Consider the following 13428-nt stretch of genomic DNA (forward strand, 5'->3'; position numbering starts at 1 on the left):
AATGGAGTTAGTTAATTAATAAATTATTCTCAGGCAACGTAAAAGGACGTCCCCACACATATTTTTTATGTGCATCATAAAATAAACATGCGACCTATTGATTTGAGGAATTTATAAATTCTGAAGTGAAATCGTCGGATGAATAATTCACTCTCAGATTAATTCATTTCGGTTCGATTGTGTTTTTATATCGCGCCTTTTGTATTCATGAATTCCGTGCACTTCAGATTTCAAAGCAGCTCATTAAACATGCATAGTTTGCACAAATATTATCGTTCGATCCGGTAAACAAACACAAAGCTATTCCGATACTAAAAACTTACTTAGTTTCTAAAATGCACTATCGTTAATGATAATTGCTGCAGCTATAATATTGAATTAGTCTGCAATTTCCTCGCACACAGAAATTACACGATTGCTCTGGGGAAAAAATTAAGGGAACTTTCAGCGGAGTTGGTGTAAGAGAAAAAGCATAATTCCACGTCACCGGAACCGGCTGATAAATTCGATTTTGCGTTGAAAAATTGCCCCGTTCAATTTATAATTTAAAACAAATTGTTTTAGCCTCGGAAAATTAATATAAATTCACAATTGACATAATAATTTGTTCATTTCACCGTGTAATTTATGCAGATGCTTCGATAAAGTTATTTTTAATACAATAAATAATTTAAATAATGCATGTCGATTTATTTCTGATTAATCCCCGACATGTTCATAACGTGCGGTTAATAAATCGCCTCCGCTTGTTTTGTGGAATTTTCAAAACCGGGCCTAAATTTATGTTTCTATTTGCGAAACGCAATAAATTGCACCTTGAATATCGTATTCAAATTTTACAATATTTATCGGCACGTTCTCGATGGCATGTGCATATTTTACTGTTATAAAGTGAAAATTTTACACGGTTTCACGGCTCAATTCATCACATAAACGTTGCACACCATCTAAAATGTTACGATTTATGATTTTATGTGTTTTTCAGAAAGGTATAAATGCATATTTGGAAGATAAATTTGAAGAAAACTGTAACGAATTAAGCTCTTGAATTTCGGATAGCGCCCTCTTTTAACTTGGGCATTAAAATATTTTGTGAAGATATATTTCAATTTATTTTTTAATTATTTGTTTAAAACTATTTTTGCTTTCTTTTCACTTTTTTACTGTTTTTAATATATTCACCAGTTTTTAAACAATTTTACAGTTTTTTGTAGTATTTTTACAATATTTAACCTACATACAACAATAATTTCTTTGCAGATTACAAGTATGGAGATAATAAGTGAAAGAGATCGGCTTCTTCAGGTAATATAAAAAATACCTTTTTTTGCAGGTCTGATGAAAGATGCAGTTGATGAAAGATGTATTGTTTTTTTATTCTTGACTATTTTAAACATGATTATCTTTGTTTCATGAAGATGTTATTAGTAAAATTGTGAATTTTTAAATTTGATTTCTTTTCTAATTAAAAAAGATTTTGGATTTTTTTTTTTTGGATCTTTGTTTCATGAAGAGGTTATTAGTAAAATTGTGAATTTTTAAATTTGATTTTTTTTTAATTGAAAAAGACTAATTCTAGTTATTATTAGTATATTAAGAAAACCAAATAGAAATTTTTAATATCAATATTTTTCTATGTGTGTTATGTTTTATAATTTAGATTTGACATTTACAAAAAAAAAACCCAATTTCTTTCTAAAAATTGACTTTTAAGATTTGTCTAATATTATATGATTTTAAAATTCAATACCAAAAATAGATACCATATATAGTATTTTTTATGTTTTCTAGAAATGGAAAAATGTGGAATAGAAGGGAAATTAAAACGAAACTGTAAAGAAACTGTGCTATCTAATTTTAGATGGCGCGTATCTTGAGTATTGAAACATAATTACTACACTTAAAAAATCAAATTGTTAACACGAATATTTTGTTCTGCATATTATTTTTTATAAATTAAATTTGAGATGTTAAAAAAAAATTAAAATTGACTTTTTCTGACTGACTAAAATTTGCCAAATTATAAAAAAAATAGCTATGATATATGTGTTCTTTTTGCGTTTTACAAACTGGATAAATGTGTAAATAGAAGAGAAATTTAAAGAAAACTGAAGAAATTGAGCTCTTGGATTGGACGACCAAATAAAGTATTAAAATTTAATTACTACGTCAAAAAAAATCAAATATTAATTGTTAACACGAATATTTTTTCTATATAATATTTTTTTATAATTTAGATTTAAGTTTTTAAAAAAAAATCTAATTTTCTTCTAAAAAATTGACTTTTTCTGACTGAACTTCTTTTAGAACTTGCCAAATTATAAAAAAGTCTAATATTTAATTTTTTTTTAAACTTAATACGAAAATACCAATAATATGGTGTTTTTTGAGAAATGGATAAATGTGTAAGTATAAGAGAACTGTAAAGAAATTGAGCTATTATATTTTAGATGGCGCCCAATACTATACTAAAAAAATAAATAGAAATTATTAATTCTAATATTATTTTTATATCTTCGACTATCCTGACCAAACTTTTTAAAATTTGCCAAATTTTAATAAGGTTTGTATAATTTGTCTATTGAAAATAGCTGTGATATATGGTATTTTTTGTGTCCTTCAGAAATGGATGAACGTAAAAAAAATGATTTATTGAATTTCAGACGGCAACTAAGACTATTTAATTGTTACAATAAGAAAATCAACTAGAAATTTTAAATAATATTATTTTTCTTTATAGTATTTTCTACATAAATTATTTACAATTATATATATTGAAGATTTCAAGTTTACTAAAATTCTAAATTGTACACTTCAATAAAATACTCTTTTTAAAGTGTTTTTCATAATTTTTATTATTCTAGTTTATTTGATTTTTCTTCAGAAGGTTATAAATAAAAATTCGGGAGGGATATTTGCAGAAAACTATAATTAATTGCTTTACTAAATTTCAGATGGAGCCCTTTTATCAACTTGGCCAATAAAATTGTATCTAAAGTATCAGAGACTTTTCGTCCCCACTGATAAAGTTTTGCGATTAAAACGGATTCGCACAGTATCAGTGTGCGAGGCCGGTATAAATTTCGACCGTAATTGCCCTGTTAACTTCATTAATGGCCGACATAATAAGATGATCCGAGCCCGTCATTACGAAACGAGACGATTAGGGACTGGATTTCGCACATTTTCCCGTTGTCCGCACGCATAAAACACATCGAGATAAGTCCGAGAAAGTCCACGCGTGCGGACGCATTTATCTTTTTTATTTTTTGTAAGGACACAGGTACAAAAGGAAGTAAATCCGTGTTGCGACGGTCCTACACATTTCACGGCGACATGTAATTGTTGCGTTCCTCTTCGTCCACCTGGTTTTGGTTTCTGTTTCGGTGCACATTCTCAAACGGCATAATTGGCGATCGATTCGAAACATGCGGATTGAGCAGACGCACGCACGACGCAATGCACGGGCACAACGGAAAAATGCACAATGAGTCTTTTAGAGAAACGTGCCGGTACGTCAAACATTGCTTTGTAGTTTTCTGTTTCAGAGAACTTGAATGTTATTCGGTTCTAGCTTTTAGCGGAAATTGTACGTTGTTTTTATTTTTGATGTGCTACTGCGGACTTCCTTTAGTCGTTATTAATTCATAAAATTTTATTACATTTCGCAAATTGAATAAAGTCACAATGGCGAAGTTGAGGAGTTCCGTTACCAATTAATTTTAATGAATGATCGATGTCAAGCTGCCATCTGGAATTAGGAACTTTTGCGGCTTGGTAAATTTGTTCGGGTCCCGAAATTGGGGATTAATGTAACAAAATAAAGGGGTCGGCGGGACGTCTCAAGAACAATGCGTGTCTAATATTGATAATACGGATCCTTGCTGGTTTCGGGTTAGGGATTTTGTAGCGGTAACCGCAAGTGAACGTAGAACATTTGACGAAATTAATTCCGCCGTCCGGAAATTGATTCGTGTTCGGTAAAGATTTACTCGGCCGGTGGGGCAAGTGAAAAATAAAAATTCCGGAACGCGGATGCTTTGCATAATGCCTTTCTGATGGAGCCTCCTTATTGGGTTGCGACACTTCACATTAAGGGGGCGAAACAAGGATTCGATAAGGTTTGCATAATGACGACTGACGTTTATGGGCGTCGTGACGCGTAGTTCTGCGTGGGCGATTGGTACGTCTCGGGATAAAACCGTTACCGATGTGACGTTGAAACGAAAGCTATTTGTGTAATGGCATCGGTTTTATTATTTTATTATCCAACTCAACTGCGGGCCATATTGTATTACACTATTTGAATAAAAAATTAATGGGGATGAAAACAAAAATAATGATGCATCGGCCGGGAATCGAACCCGGGCCGCCCGCGTGGCAGGCGAGCATTCTACCACTGAACCACCGATGCTTGTGTTAAAATTGTTAGATGAAATGAAAGTAACAAATTTATGGCATAATTTATAGATAATTAATTTCCGTTCATCGAGATGAGTCGGATGACCTCGATAAAACCATCTTCTGTGACTGGTCGACCTTGAGAAAGTACCATTTTAGCACCAGCATCGGTGGTTCAGTGGTAGAATGCTCGCCTGCCACGCGGGCGGCCCGGGTTCGATTCCCGGCCGATGCATAATATTTTTTTCTTTTAACCCCATTACAAAATTTAAACAAGAACGATTACTAAATTTTGTATTTATTTTACACAAGAAGTTAATTAAAGAGAGGCTTTATTTAAAGTAAAGCAACTTTAAATTGTAACATGAAATACATTAAAAAATTATACAAACGATATAAATATCTTCTTCAGCTGTCTTAAAAAGATTGAAATATACATTATATAATGTTATTTATGTATATAATACAGAAATTGAAAATGTTAAAGATCTTTTACTATTTTCGAATAATTTTATTTTTTTTTTTTAAATTATACTTAATAGTAAAATCAAGTAATTTTAAATTATTGTAATAGAATTTGAGTTTACCAAGATAATAATAATAACACAAAAATTATTTAATATAATTTTCGTAATTTAGTACTAAAAATGATAAGAGGAAAAAATAAAAAAAATATATAAATATCTAATTTAACTTTCGTAATAAGATTAAAATATTGATCAACACAATGACTTTTAGAAATATCAAAAAGAAATATTCAATTTATTAAAAAAAATATCATATGCTATTTTTAGAATATTTTAATATAATATTTAGAAAATCATATTGCATTGTACACTTTTTTTGCAGTAATTTATTAATTATAAAATATTCAAATCATTAATTTAATTTTCCTAATAAGATTAAAATATAAATTAAATCAATAATATTTAAATAAATCAAATATTAATATTAAATATGTTAGAAGAAGCTATTAAATTAGGATTATTTTAAAAAGTAACAGGATAAAATATTAAAAAATGACATTATTTAATATAATTTTCGTAATTTTGTACTAAAAATGATAAGAGGAAATAATTAAAAAATATAGTTCAACACAATGATTTTTAGAAATATCAAATAGAAATAAATATTCAATTTATTTAAAAAAATGTCATATGCTATTTTTAGAATACTTTAAAATAATATTAAGAAAATCATATTGCATTGTACACTATTTTGCAGTAATTTATTAATTATAAAATATTCAATCATTAATTTAATTTTCCTAATAAGATTAAAATATAAATTAAATCAATAATATTTAAATAAATCAAATATTAATATTAAATATGTTGGAAGAACTTATTAAATTAGGATTATTTTAAAAAGTAGCAGGATAAAATATTAAAAAATGATATTATTTAATATAATTTTCGTAATTTTGTACTAAAAATGATGAGGAATTAATTAAAAAATGTATAAATATCTAATTTAACTTTCGTAATAAAATTAAAATATTGATTAACACAATGATTTTTTAGAAATAAGAAAAATAAATATACAATTTATTAAAAAAATATCATATGCTATTTTTAGAATATTTTAAAATAATATTAAGAAAATCATATTGCATTGTACACTATTTTGCAGTAATTTATTAATTATAGAATATTCAAATCATTAATTTAATTTTCCTAATAAGATTAAAATATAAATTAAATCAATAATATTTAAATAAATCAAATATTAATATTAAATATGTTGGAAGAAGCTATTAACTTAGGATTATTTTAAAAAGTAACAGGATATAATATTAAAAAATGACTTTATTTAATACAATTTTCGTAATTTTGTACTAAAAATGATAAGAGGAAATAATTAAAAAATATATAAATATCTAATTTAGCTTTCGTATTAAGACTAAAATATTAATCAGCAGAATGATTTTTAGAAATATCAAATAGAAATATTCAATTTATTAAAAAAATGATCATATGCTATTTTTAGAATATATTAAAATAATATTAAAAAAATCATTTTGCATTGCATACTATTTTGCAGTAATTTATTAATTATAAAATATTCAAATTTTTAATTTAATTTTCCTAATAAAATTAAAATATAATTTAAATCAATAATATTTAAATAAATCAAATATTAATATTAAATATGTTGGAAGAAGTTGATAAATTAGGTTTATTTTAAAAAGTAACAGGATAAAATACTAAAAATGATAAGAGAAATTCGAAATAATTATAAAAGATGCAAATATCTAACTTTCTTAATAAGATTCAATATATCTATTTGATTTTAAATTATACTTAAATTACGGTAATTTTATAATTTATAACAAAATAAAATATTCAAATAATTATAAATATACAAAGATCTAATTTAATTTAAAAATACAAATTTATAAATACAAGAATTAATGTTATATTAAATTACGTTTTACTATTTTTAGAATATTTTCAAAATAATGTTTTGTTTTTAAAATTTGCTTTTGATTTGGGGTAATATTTAATTGTTGCATTAAACAGCATAAAATATACAAATTAACATATAATAAAGCCATTTAATACATTTCCTGGACTATTACTATTACTGTTTAAAAAAGTTACGCTTACAATTTAAATAATAACATAAATTCAAATTAATAAGTTAAATAAATATTAAAAGAGATAGCATATTGATAAAACTATTATAAAATTTATAATTTAATTTACTTAGGAACAATTCCAACACAAATTGACTCATTAATATTAAAAAATGCAAATAGAAAATATTAAAATTATCATAAATAAATAAAAACTAATTTGACCCCGACGTGATTTGAACACGCAACCTTCTGATCTGGAGTCAGACGCGCTACCGTTGCGCCACGGAGTCATGTCGATTGCACTTTTGTGCATTCAACAGTCTCAAACTGCATCAATTACGTAGAACAGAATTTATAATTGAGTCGCTTAATTGAACCGGAATCGTCTAGCGGCACAGCCAGGTGCCGCGTATGTGCCCAACGAACAAGACACAATGCCAGACATTCATTCCGGCGCAGACAATGAACGCGATCTTATTATGCAGTTGTGTTTTTGCCGAAATTACGTCCTCCTTCATTAGCGACTAAATTATGCATAAAGTGCAAGGCTCGAATTTAAACGGACATGATTTATTTTAATGTGTTTAACGGGCGCTCGCGTCCCGTTTTAACGCTGCAATTTCGTGCAATTTTCCACCCGTTTTGCCACGTACCATGCGGGTGCGACAAACGAAACAAAAAAAATATATATCTAGCTTGATGCATGTTTGTAATCATGCCCAATTAACTTTTACCATTAAAACGGCCCCGACTTGCTGAAGCGACGGAATCACGTCTGCATATTTCCATACCTGAAACACAGAGAACAACATCATGAATTTCAGCGATGCAATCGACATGCAACAAACATAAAACGGTACAATTGTCAAACATTGCACCTGCCGTTTTTGTAAAATCGAGTCTCAGGTAAATAAAGAACGCACCGAGGCAAATTGAAAGCAATTCCCGAAACGTCCCTCCACCCACGTACGGTCGTCGAAAAGTTGTTTGCACGTGTCCCGGTGTTTTTGAATTAATTAAAATTTTATTTGCGCCCCCGGAAAAATTAACCGGGACGCGGTGCGGAAGGAATTAGCATTGCATTTCGTTAAAATTTATTAAATTTTGCGGCCGCCGCATTTGCATTAAACAAGCATTTAATTATTCACATAATTAACGGCACATAAATTAATCCACTCCGGTATCGATCACACGTGTTCCGCCTCCGTGACCAAATCGGCGAAGTGGTTTAACAATTATTACAATCGGGCGCTGCGCCGAAAACCGAGGCCCGATGTTGGGAAAATTATTATGGTACTTTTGTCTCCCAACTTTCCACATATTCGCCGGTTTTAAGGCTGTTAATTAAATTCCAAAGCTAAGAACAATGTTGCCGGGGCCGAAGCCCAAGAGCGGCGTGAATGTGGCCGGTCTATTTTGCTACAAGATAATAATTATCTGGAGCGCAACTCGCAACTTCATCAAATTGTTTCAACTGTTGAAAGTATTTCGCGATGCGAACTACCGAAGCCTAAGTTTCATCTTCTGGAAGACGTCCTCAAAAAGATTAGATAATATTCCCCTAATTGGTTTAAAAACAAAACAGTTCGTTGAGCGCTTTAAAGAACCAACCACCCATCCAGACAACCAGACTTGGTAATTATTCATCCGCACTCATGGGTGGGTGAACCGCCGCATCATCCCCTTAACATACTTGTGTCTTTGACATGTTTATTGTGTTGTTTATCTAGTGCTCAAGTTCCGTCAGCGGTGAATGAATACAAGCAAATTTATTTTATTTGTAATAAAATGCATATAAGCAATGTGCATCGAGGCCAAAATGCCTGAAAAGTGTGCTGCTTTATTGTAATTTTATCCAATTTCCGATATGGCATTATGTATAAGACACACAATTACAATTTTGTTCTATTTAGGAGTAATAAAACACTCATAAAATTGCATTTGCAAGATAAAATATACATCTTTTAAACCTTACAAAGGATTTTATAAAATCCTTTGTGATGTTTAATAGCTTTGAACTATAAAAGAAGAGTAACAAAGGTGATGAGTGCATTTCCTTCCTTTTACTTAATTTTATTCCATTATTCAGCTATATGCATTTTAATATACAAGATAATATTTGCTTTAGTCTACTAATATTTTAAATTCATTTTTATTATTCAAATTCGAAAATTCGATACAAATATTTTTAAATATTAATTTAATTAAGTGAATATACAATTAAATGAATGACTTTCAATTCTCTTTATTTTACAAATAATTTCACTTCAAATTTTTATTTAAATAAACGAATAAATGATAAATATTTATCGAATAAGTATAATTAAAAGTTTAATATTTTAAAAAATTCGAATATATATCATATATTATTTAAGTGAATATTCCTAATAAACGAATAAGTATTCGAAATTTGAATGAAATGAATAAATTATAAAATACATATAACTAATATTCATTCGACAAAATGAAATTATATATTCTAATATATAAATGAATAAGCGAATGCTCAATGTTCAATTAAATGAGTGAGTGAATACTCAATTTCTCTTTAAATTAAAATTAGCATACGAATATTTTTAAATAATAATTTAATTAAGTGAATATTCAATGAAATGAATGAGCAAGACTTAAAATTCAATTAAATGAATGAATTTCAATTTCTTCAGTTCATAAATAATTTAACAATTGAGTAGTAAACTTCAGAATTTTTGAATCAAATAAACGAATGAATAATAAATATTTATCGAATAAGTACAATTAAAAGATTATTATTTTAAAAAAATTGAAAAAATGCTTATTTAAATGAATATTCTTAATAAACTAATAAGTATTTGAAATTTGAATGAAATGATAATATCTAATTGAATAAGTGAGTTCATAGTCGAAATGTTCAATTAAATGAGTGAGTGAATATTGGATTTCCCTTTAAATTAAAATTAGCATATGAATATTTTTAATTATTAATTTAACTAAATAAATATTAAATTAAATGAACGATTATTTTAAAATTCAATTAAATGAATGAATTTCAATTATCTTCATTTCAATAACTAAACTTCAGAATTTTTGAGTCAAATAAATGAATGAATAATAAATATTTATCGAATAATTTTAATTTAACTATTAATTAAAAAAATCAAATAGATACTTGAAATTTTAATGAAATGACGAATTATAAGACACATAAAACGAATATTCGATTAAATGACAAAATATATCGAATGTCCAATTAAATGAATGAGTGAATACTCTATTTCCGTATAATTTTAAATTAGCACATGAATAATTTTAAACATTTAATTTATTGTTCAATTAAATGAACCAATAAATATTCTAAAAATCAATTAAATGAAAGAATTTGTATTATCTTCATTTTACAAATAATTTAGCAATTGAACAATTGAAATCAGAACTCTTGAGTCAACTAAACGAATAATGAATAATAAATACTCATCGAATAATTTTAATTTAACTATTAATTAAAAAAATCAAATAGATACTTGAAATTTCAATGAAATGACGAATTATAAGACACATAAAACGAATATTCGATTGAATAACAAAATATATCGAATGTCCAATTAAATGAATGAGTGAATACTCTATTTCCGTATAATTTTAAAGTAGCATATGAATAATTTTAAACATTTAATTTATTTATTATTCACTTAAATAACAAATGAAATTTGGAAAACTCTATTAAATGAACGAGTTATAAAATGAAAAATAAAACAACTATTCGATTAAATGAAAAAATATATTCGAATATTTAATCAAATGAACAATAATTTCATATATAAAATATATTTATATATGTGAATATTAATTCACATAAATTATAATAGCAAATGCTTCTTTGAATATTCAGTGAAATCAATGAATGCATATTCTAATATTAAATTAAATTTACTATGTTAATAAAAAATTAAATTTCAATGAATATGTACGAATTTATATTCGATTACTTTCAGTTTATAAATAAAGATTAGCATATACATATTTTTAACTATTTGTATACAACATACATTAATTTAAAAGAATATTCCAATAAAATTTTCGATTGAATGAACAGTTTACCGTTCAAATATTAAATTAAATGAACGAATAAATGTTCCAGTTTTCAATTATATAAATGTATACTCAATAACGTCCATTTTAGAAACAATTTAAGATTTATAAGTATCAATAAATACTTATTTGAATAACCACTCAGTTAAATGAGTATTTCAGATAAAACGAATATTTGATTAAATGACGCTTATTAGAATATTAAATTTAATAAATTAATTAAATTTTCAATTAAATGAACCAATGAACGTTCGATTATAAACAAATAAAGATAGTAGTGTAAAATTCTTATTAATTCATTAATTCATTATCATCATTCAGTTACCAACCTACCTTAAAATAAAGAATCATACAAAACAAAGAGATTCACATAAAATTTAATTAAGAATTGTTTTTAAAAATCGAAAAACTTTACATTTTGAACAAGTCTGATACTAAATCTTTTGTGAATCTGAATCATGAAAAATGAATGACAAAGTTGGTAAGTACACACTTTTCAGGACTTTCACAATTCTTTTTCATTATCAGTTAATGGGAGATTTATTCAGCGCAGCCATCCTTTGTCACTTCTCATTTCTGTAATCATTTAACGTGTACAATTCTTATTTAAATGGAAGAGACGGAATAGGAGATAAATTTGCATATCCAAGATGTCACATTCAAAACCGTAGATCAGTTGAGCGTAAGTAGATTTAAACTATGAGGAATGAGTTACAAAGTTAAATCATATTCTCATTCCAGTTTAAACTTTAGTTTATAATATATCCTGAACCATTTGGAGGTTGGCGATTAACAAAGAAAAAGTATAAAATGAAATCGTGTAACTTTTCTATATGTTTGAAAAATGAGCGCCAAAAATAGTGGTGGTCCAAATTTCAAGAAACGGGAGCAATTTTACCTGTGCAATCTGATTCTCCGCCATTGAGATGCCAAATATCAACTATCGACAGGTAAGCCGCAACGAAACAGGTACACAGTCAACTCATACACACTGTCACACATCAACCAAACACAACACACCAGTCATTGCCACCAAAACTCAAATTCCTTCGGTGTGAAGCCTCAAAATATCCCGCCAAATCACCAATGCGGTATGTTTATATTTGAAAAATTATTAAAATATGTGCACGTGCACGACGTCGTCCGGACGTTCGGCGAGACGTTCGTGGGGGTTGGACGCTGATCGTACGGGGTGGTCGACGCGAATGCCCAGCGAACGTTCGTCGGCAAGTCCTGCCCCCCACCACGGCGTCGAATCGATCATAAGGCGGACGCGGTGCGCCGTCGCCGCACCACACAGACCCTCAGTCTATTCCTTTAGGATTTCGGGGAGGTTTTCCCACTTTTGATGCTTTTTCCGCTACCCCACGGGCCTCCCGGTCGACCGGACTGTTTTATGGGCCGGCCGATGTCGAAATTGCGGACGCATCCACGTCCGGGCCCGGATAGCTAATTAAACGATGAGACTGTACAAGTCAGTTTTTTGATTAGATAAGTCCTTTTCGGTGCGGACGGCAGTTTATTTTCGTTGCTTCGGTACGAATTTTGCAGGACGTACAGATAAGGAACGTTATTATCCCGTATCTTAATCAGAATCTTAATGCGAGGATAATTTAACAAGCCGTAAAACAAAACATGAAGGGGGTGGGCAAAAATGTGCATCGGCCGGGAATCGAACCCGGGCCGCCCGCGTGGCAGGCGAGCATTCTACCACTGAACCACCGATGCTGGTGTTAACATGGTACTCTCCAAAGGTCGACGAGTCGCTGAAGATGATTCTAACGGGGCCGTCGTGTCATCTCGGCGAACGGATGGATGTTAATTAAGTAAATTATGCCATAATTTTCGGACTTTCTATACACCTAACAATTTTGGTATAAGCATCGGTGGTTCAGTGGTAGAATGCTCGCCTGCCACGCGGGCGGCCCGGGTTCGATTCCCGGCCGATGCATCATTCTTTTGTACCCTGTCTATTATAATAAAATCTAACGTAATTTTTTCCATCTTTTACTTTAGTATTTATTTTATATATTTCTAATACAATTTGACAATTTATTTTCAAGTATTTTATTAGACTTTCTTAGAAATTCGTATGTTTATTGTTTCGAAGGGATTGAATTACTTTATTAAGTAATTTATTAGATTTAAATAAAAATAAGCTGTTACCAAAATTGTCGAAATGTGATTTAACTGCTTTCGAAATGATTAATGTATTAACATCCAATCTTTGACGATAGAAATATTAAAAAGATAACACTACAATTTCTGAATAATGGTAAATGCATCATGATTTTAACAGCTTTTCCTCTTAAATCAAAGAAAGATTGAATAAATAAATCAATAGTATTATTTAAACAAAATGCAATATATTTTTCATT

At 28.6% G+C, this 13428-nt stretch overlaps 1 protein-coding gene and 5 non-coding genes across 8 annotated transcripts in view; 2 read left to right on the plus strand and 4 right to left on the minus strand.

The window, feature by feature from the left end:
* Positions 1-13428, minus strand: part of LOC109603081 (transmembrane protein 47) — a 143936-nt gene that overhangs the window by 53608 nt on the left and 76900 nt on the right. The window contains exon 1 of one of the 3 annotated variants that reach the window (XM_049968169.1): positions 11949-12228. The exons of the other annotated variants lie outside the window; for them this stretch is intronic. Coding sequence (XP_049824126.1) covers positions 11949-11972 — 24 coding nt within the window. The 5' untranslated portion in view covers positions 11973-12228. Of the gene's footprint in view, positions 1-11948; positions 12229-13428 lie in introns of those variants that run through there. 3 annotated transcript variants of the gene reach the window in all.
* Positions 4344-4414, minus strand: Trnag-gcc (transfer RNA glycine (anticodon GCC)). The gene has a single exon. It is a non-coding gene; the product is annotated as a tRNA-Gly (tRNA).
* On the plus strand, positions 4566-4636 carry Trnag-gcc (transfer RNA glycine (anticodon GCC)). Its single transcript has one exon. It is a non-coding gene; the product is annotated as a tRNA-Gly (tRNA).
* Positions 7201-7272, minus strand: Trnaw-cca (transfer RNA tryptophan (anticodon CCA)). The gene has a single exon. It is a non-coding gene; the product is annotated as a tRNA-Trp (tRNA).
* On the minus strand, positions 12708-12778 carry Trnag-gcc (transfer RNA glycine (anticodon GCC)). Its single transcript has one exon. It is a non-coding gene; the product is annotated as a tRNA-Gly (tRNA).
* Positions 12931-13001, plus strand: Trnag-gcc (transfer RNA glycine (anticodon GCC)). Its single transcript has one exon. It is a non-coding gene; the product is annotated as a tRNA-Gly (tRNA).

This window comes from Aethina tumida, chromosome 5, assembly GCF_024364675.1.
Source record: "Aethina tumida isolate Nest 87 chromosome 5, icAetTumi1.1, whole genome shotgun sequence".
Taxonomy (NCBI): Eukaryota; Metazoa; Arthropoda; class Insecta; order Coleoptera; family Nitidulidae; genus Aethina; species Aethina tumida.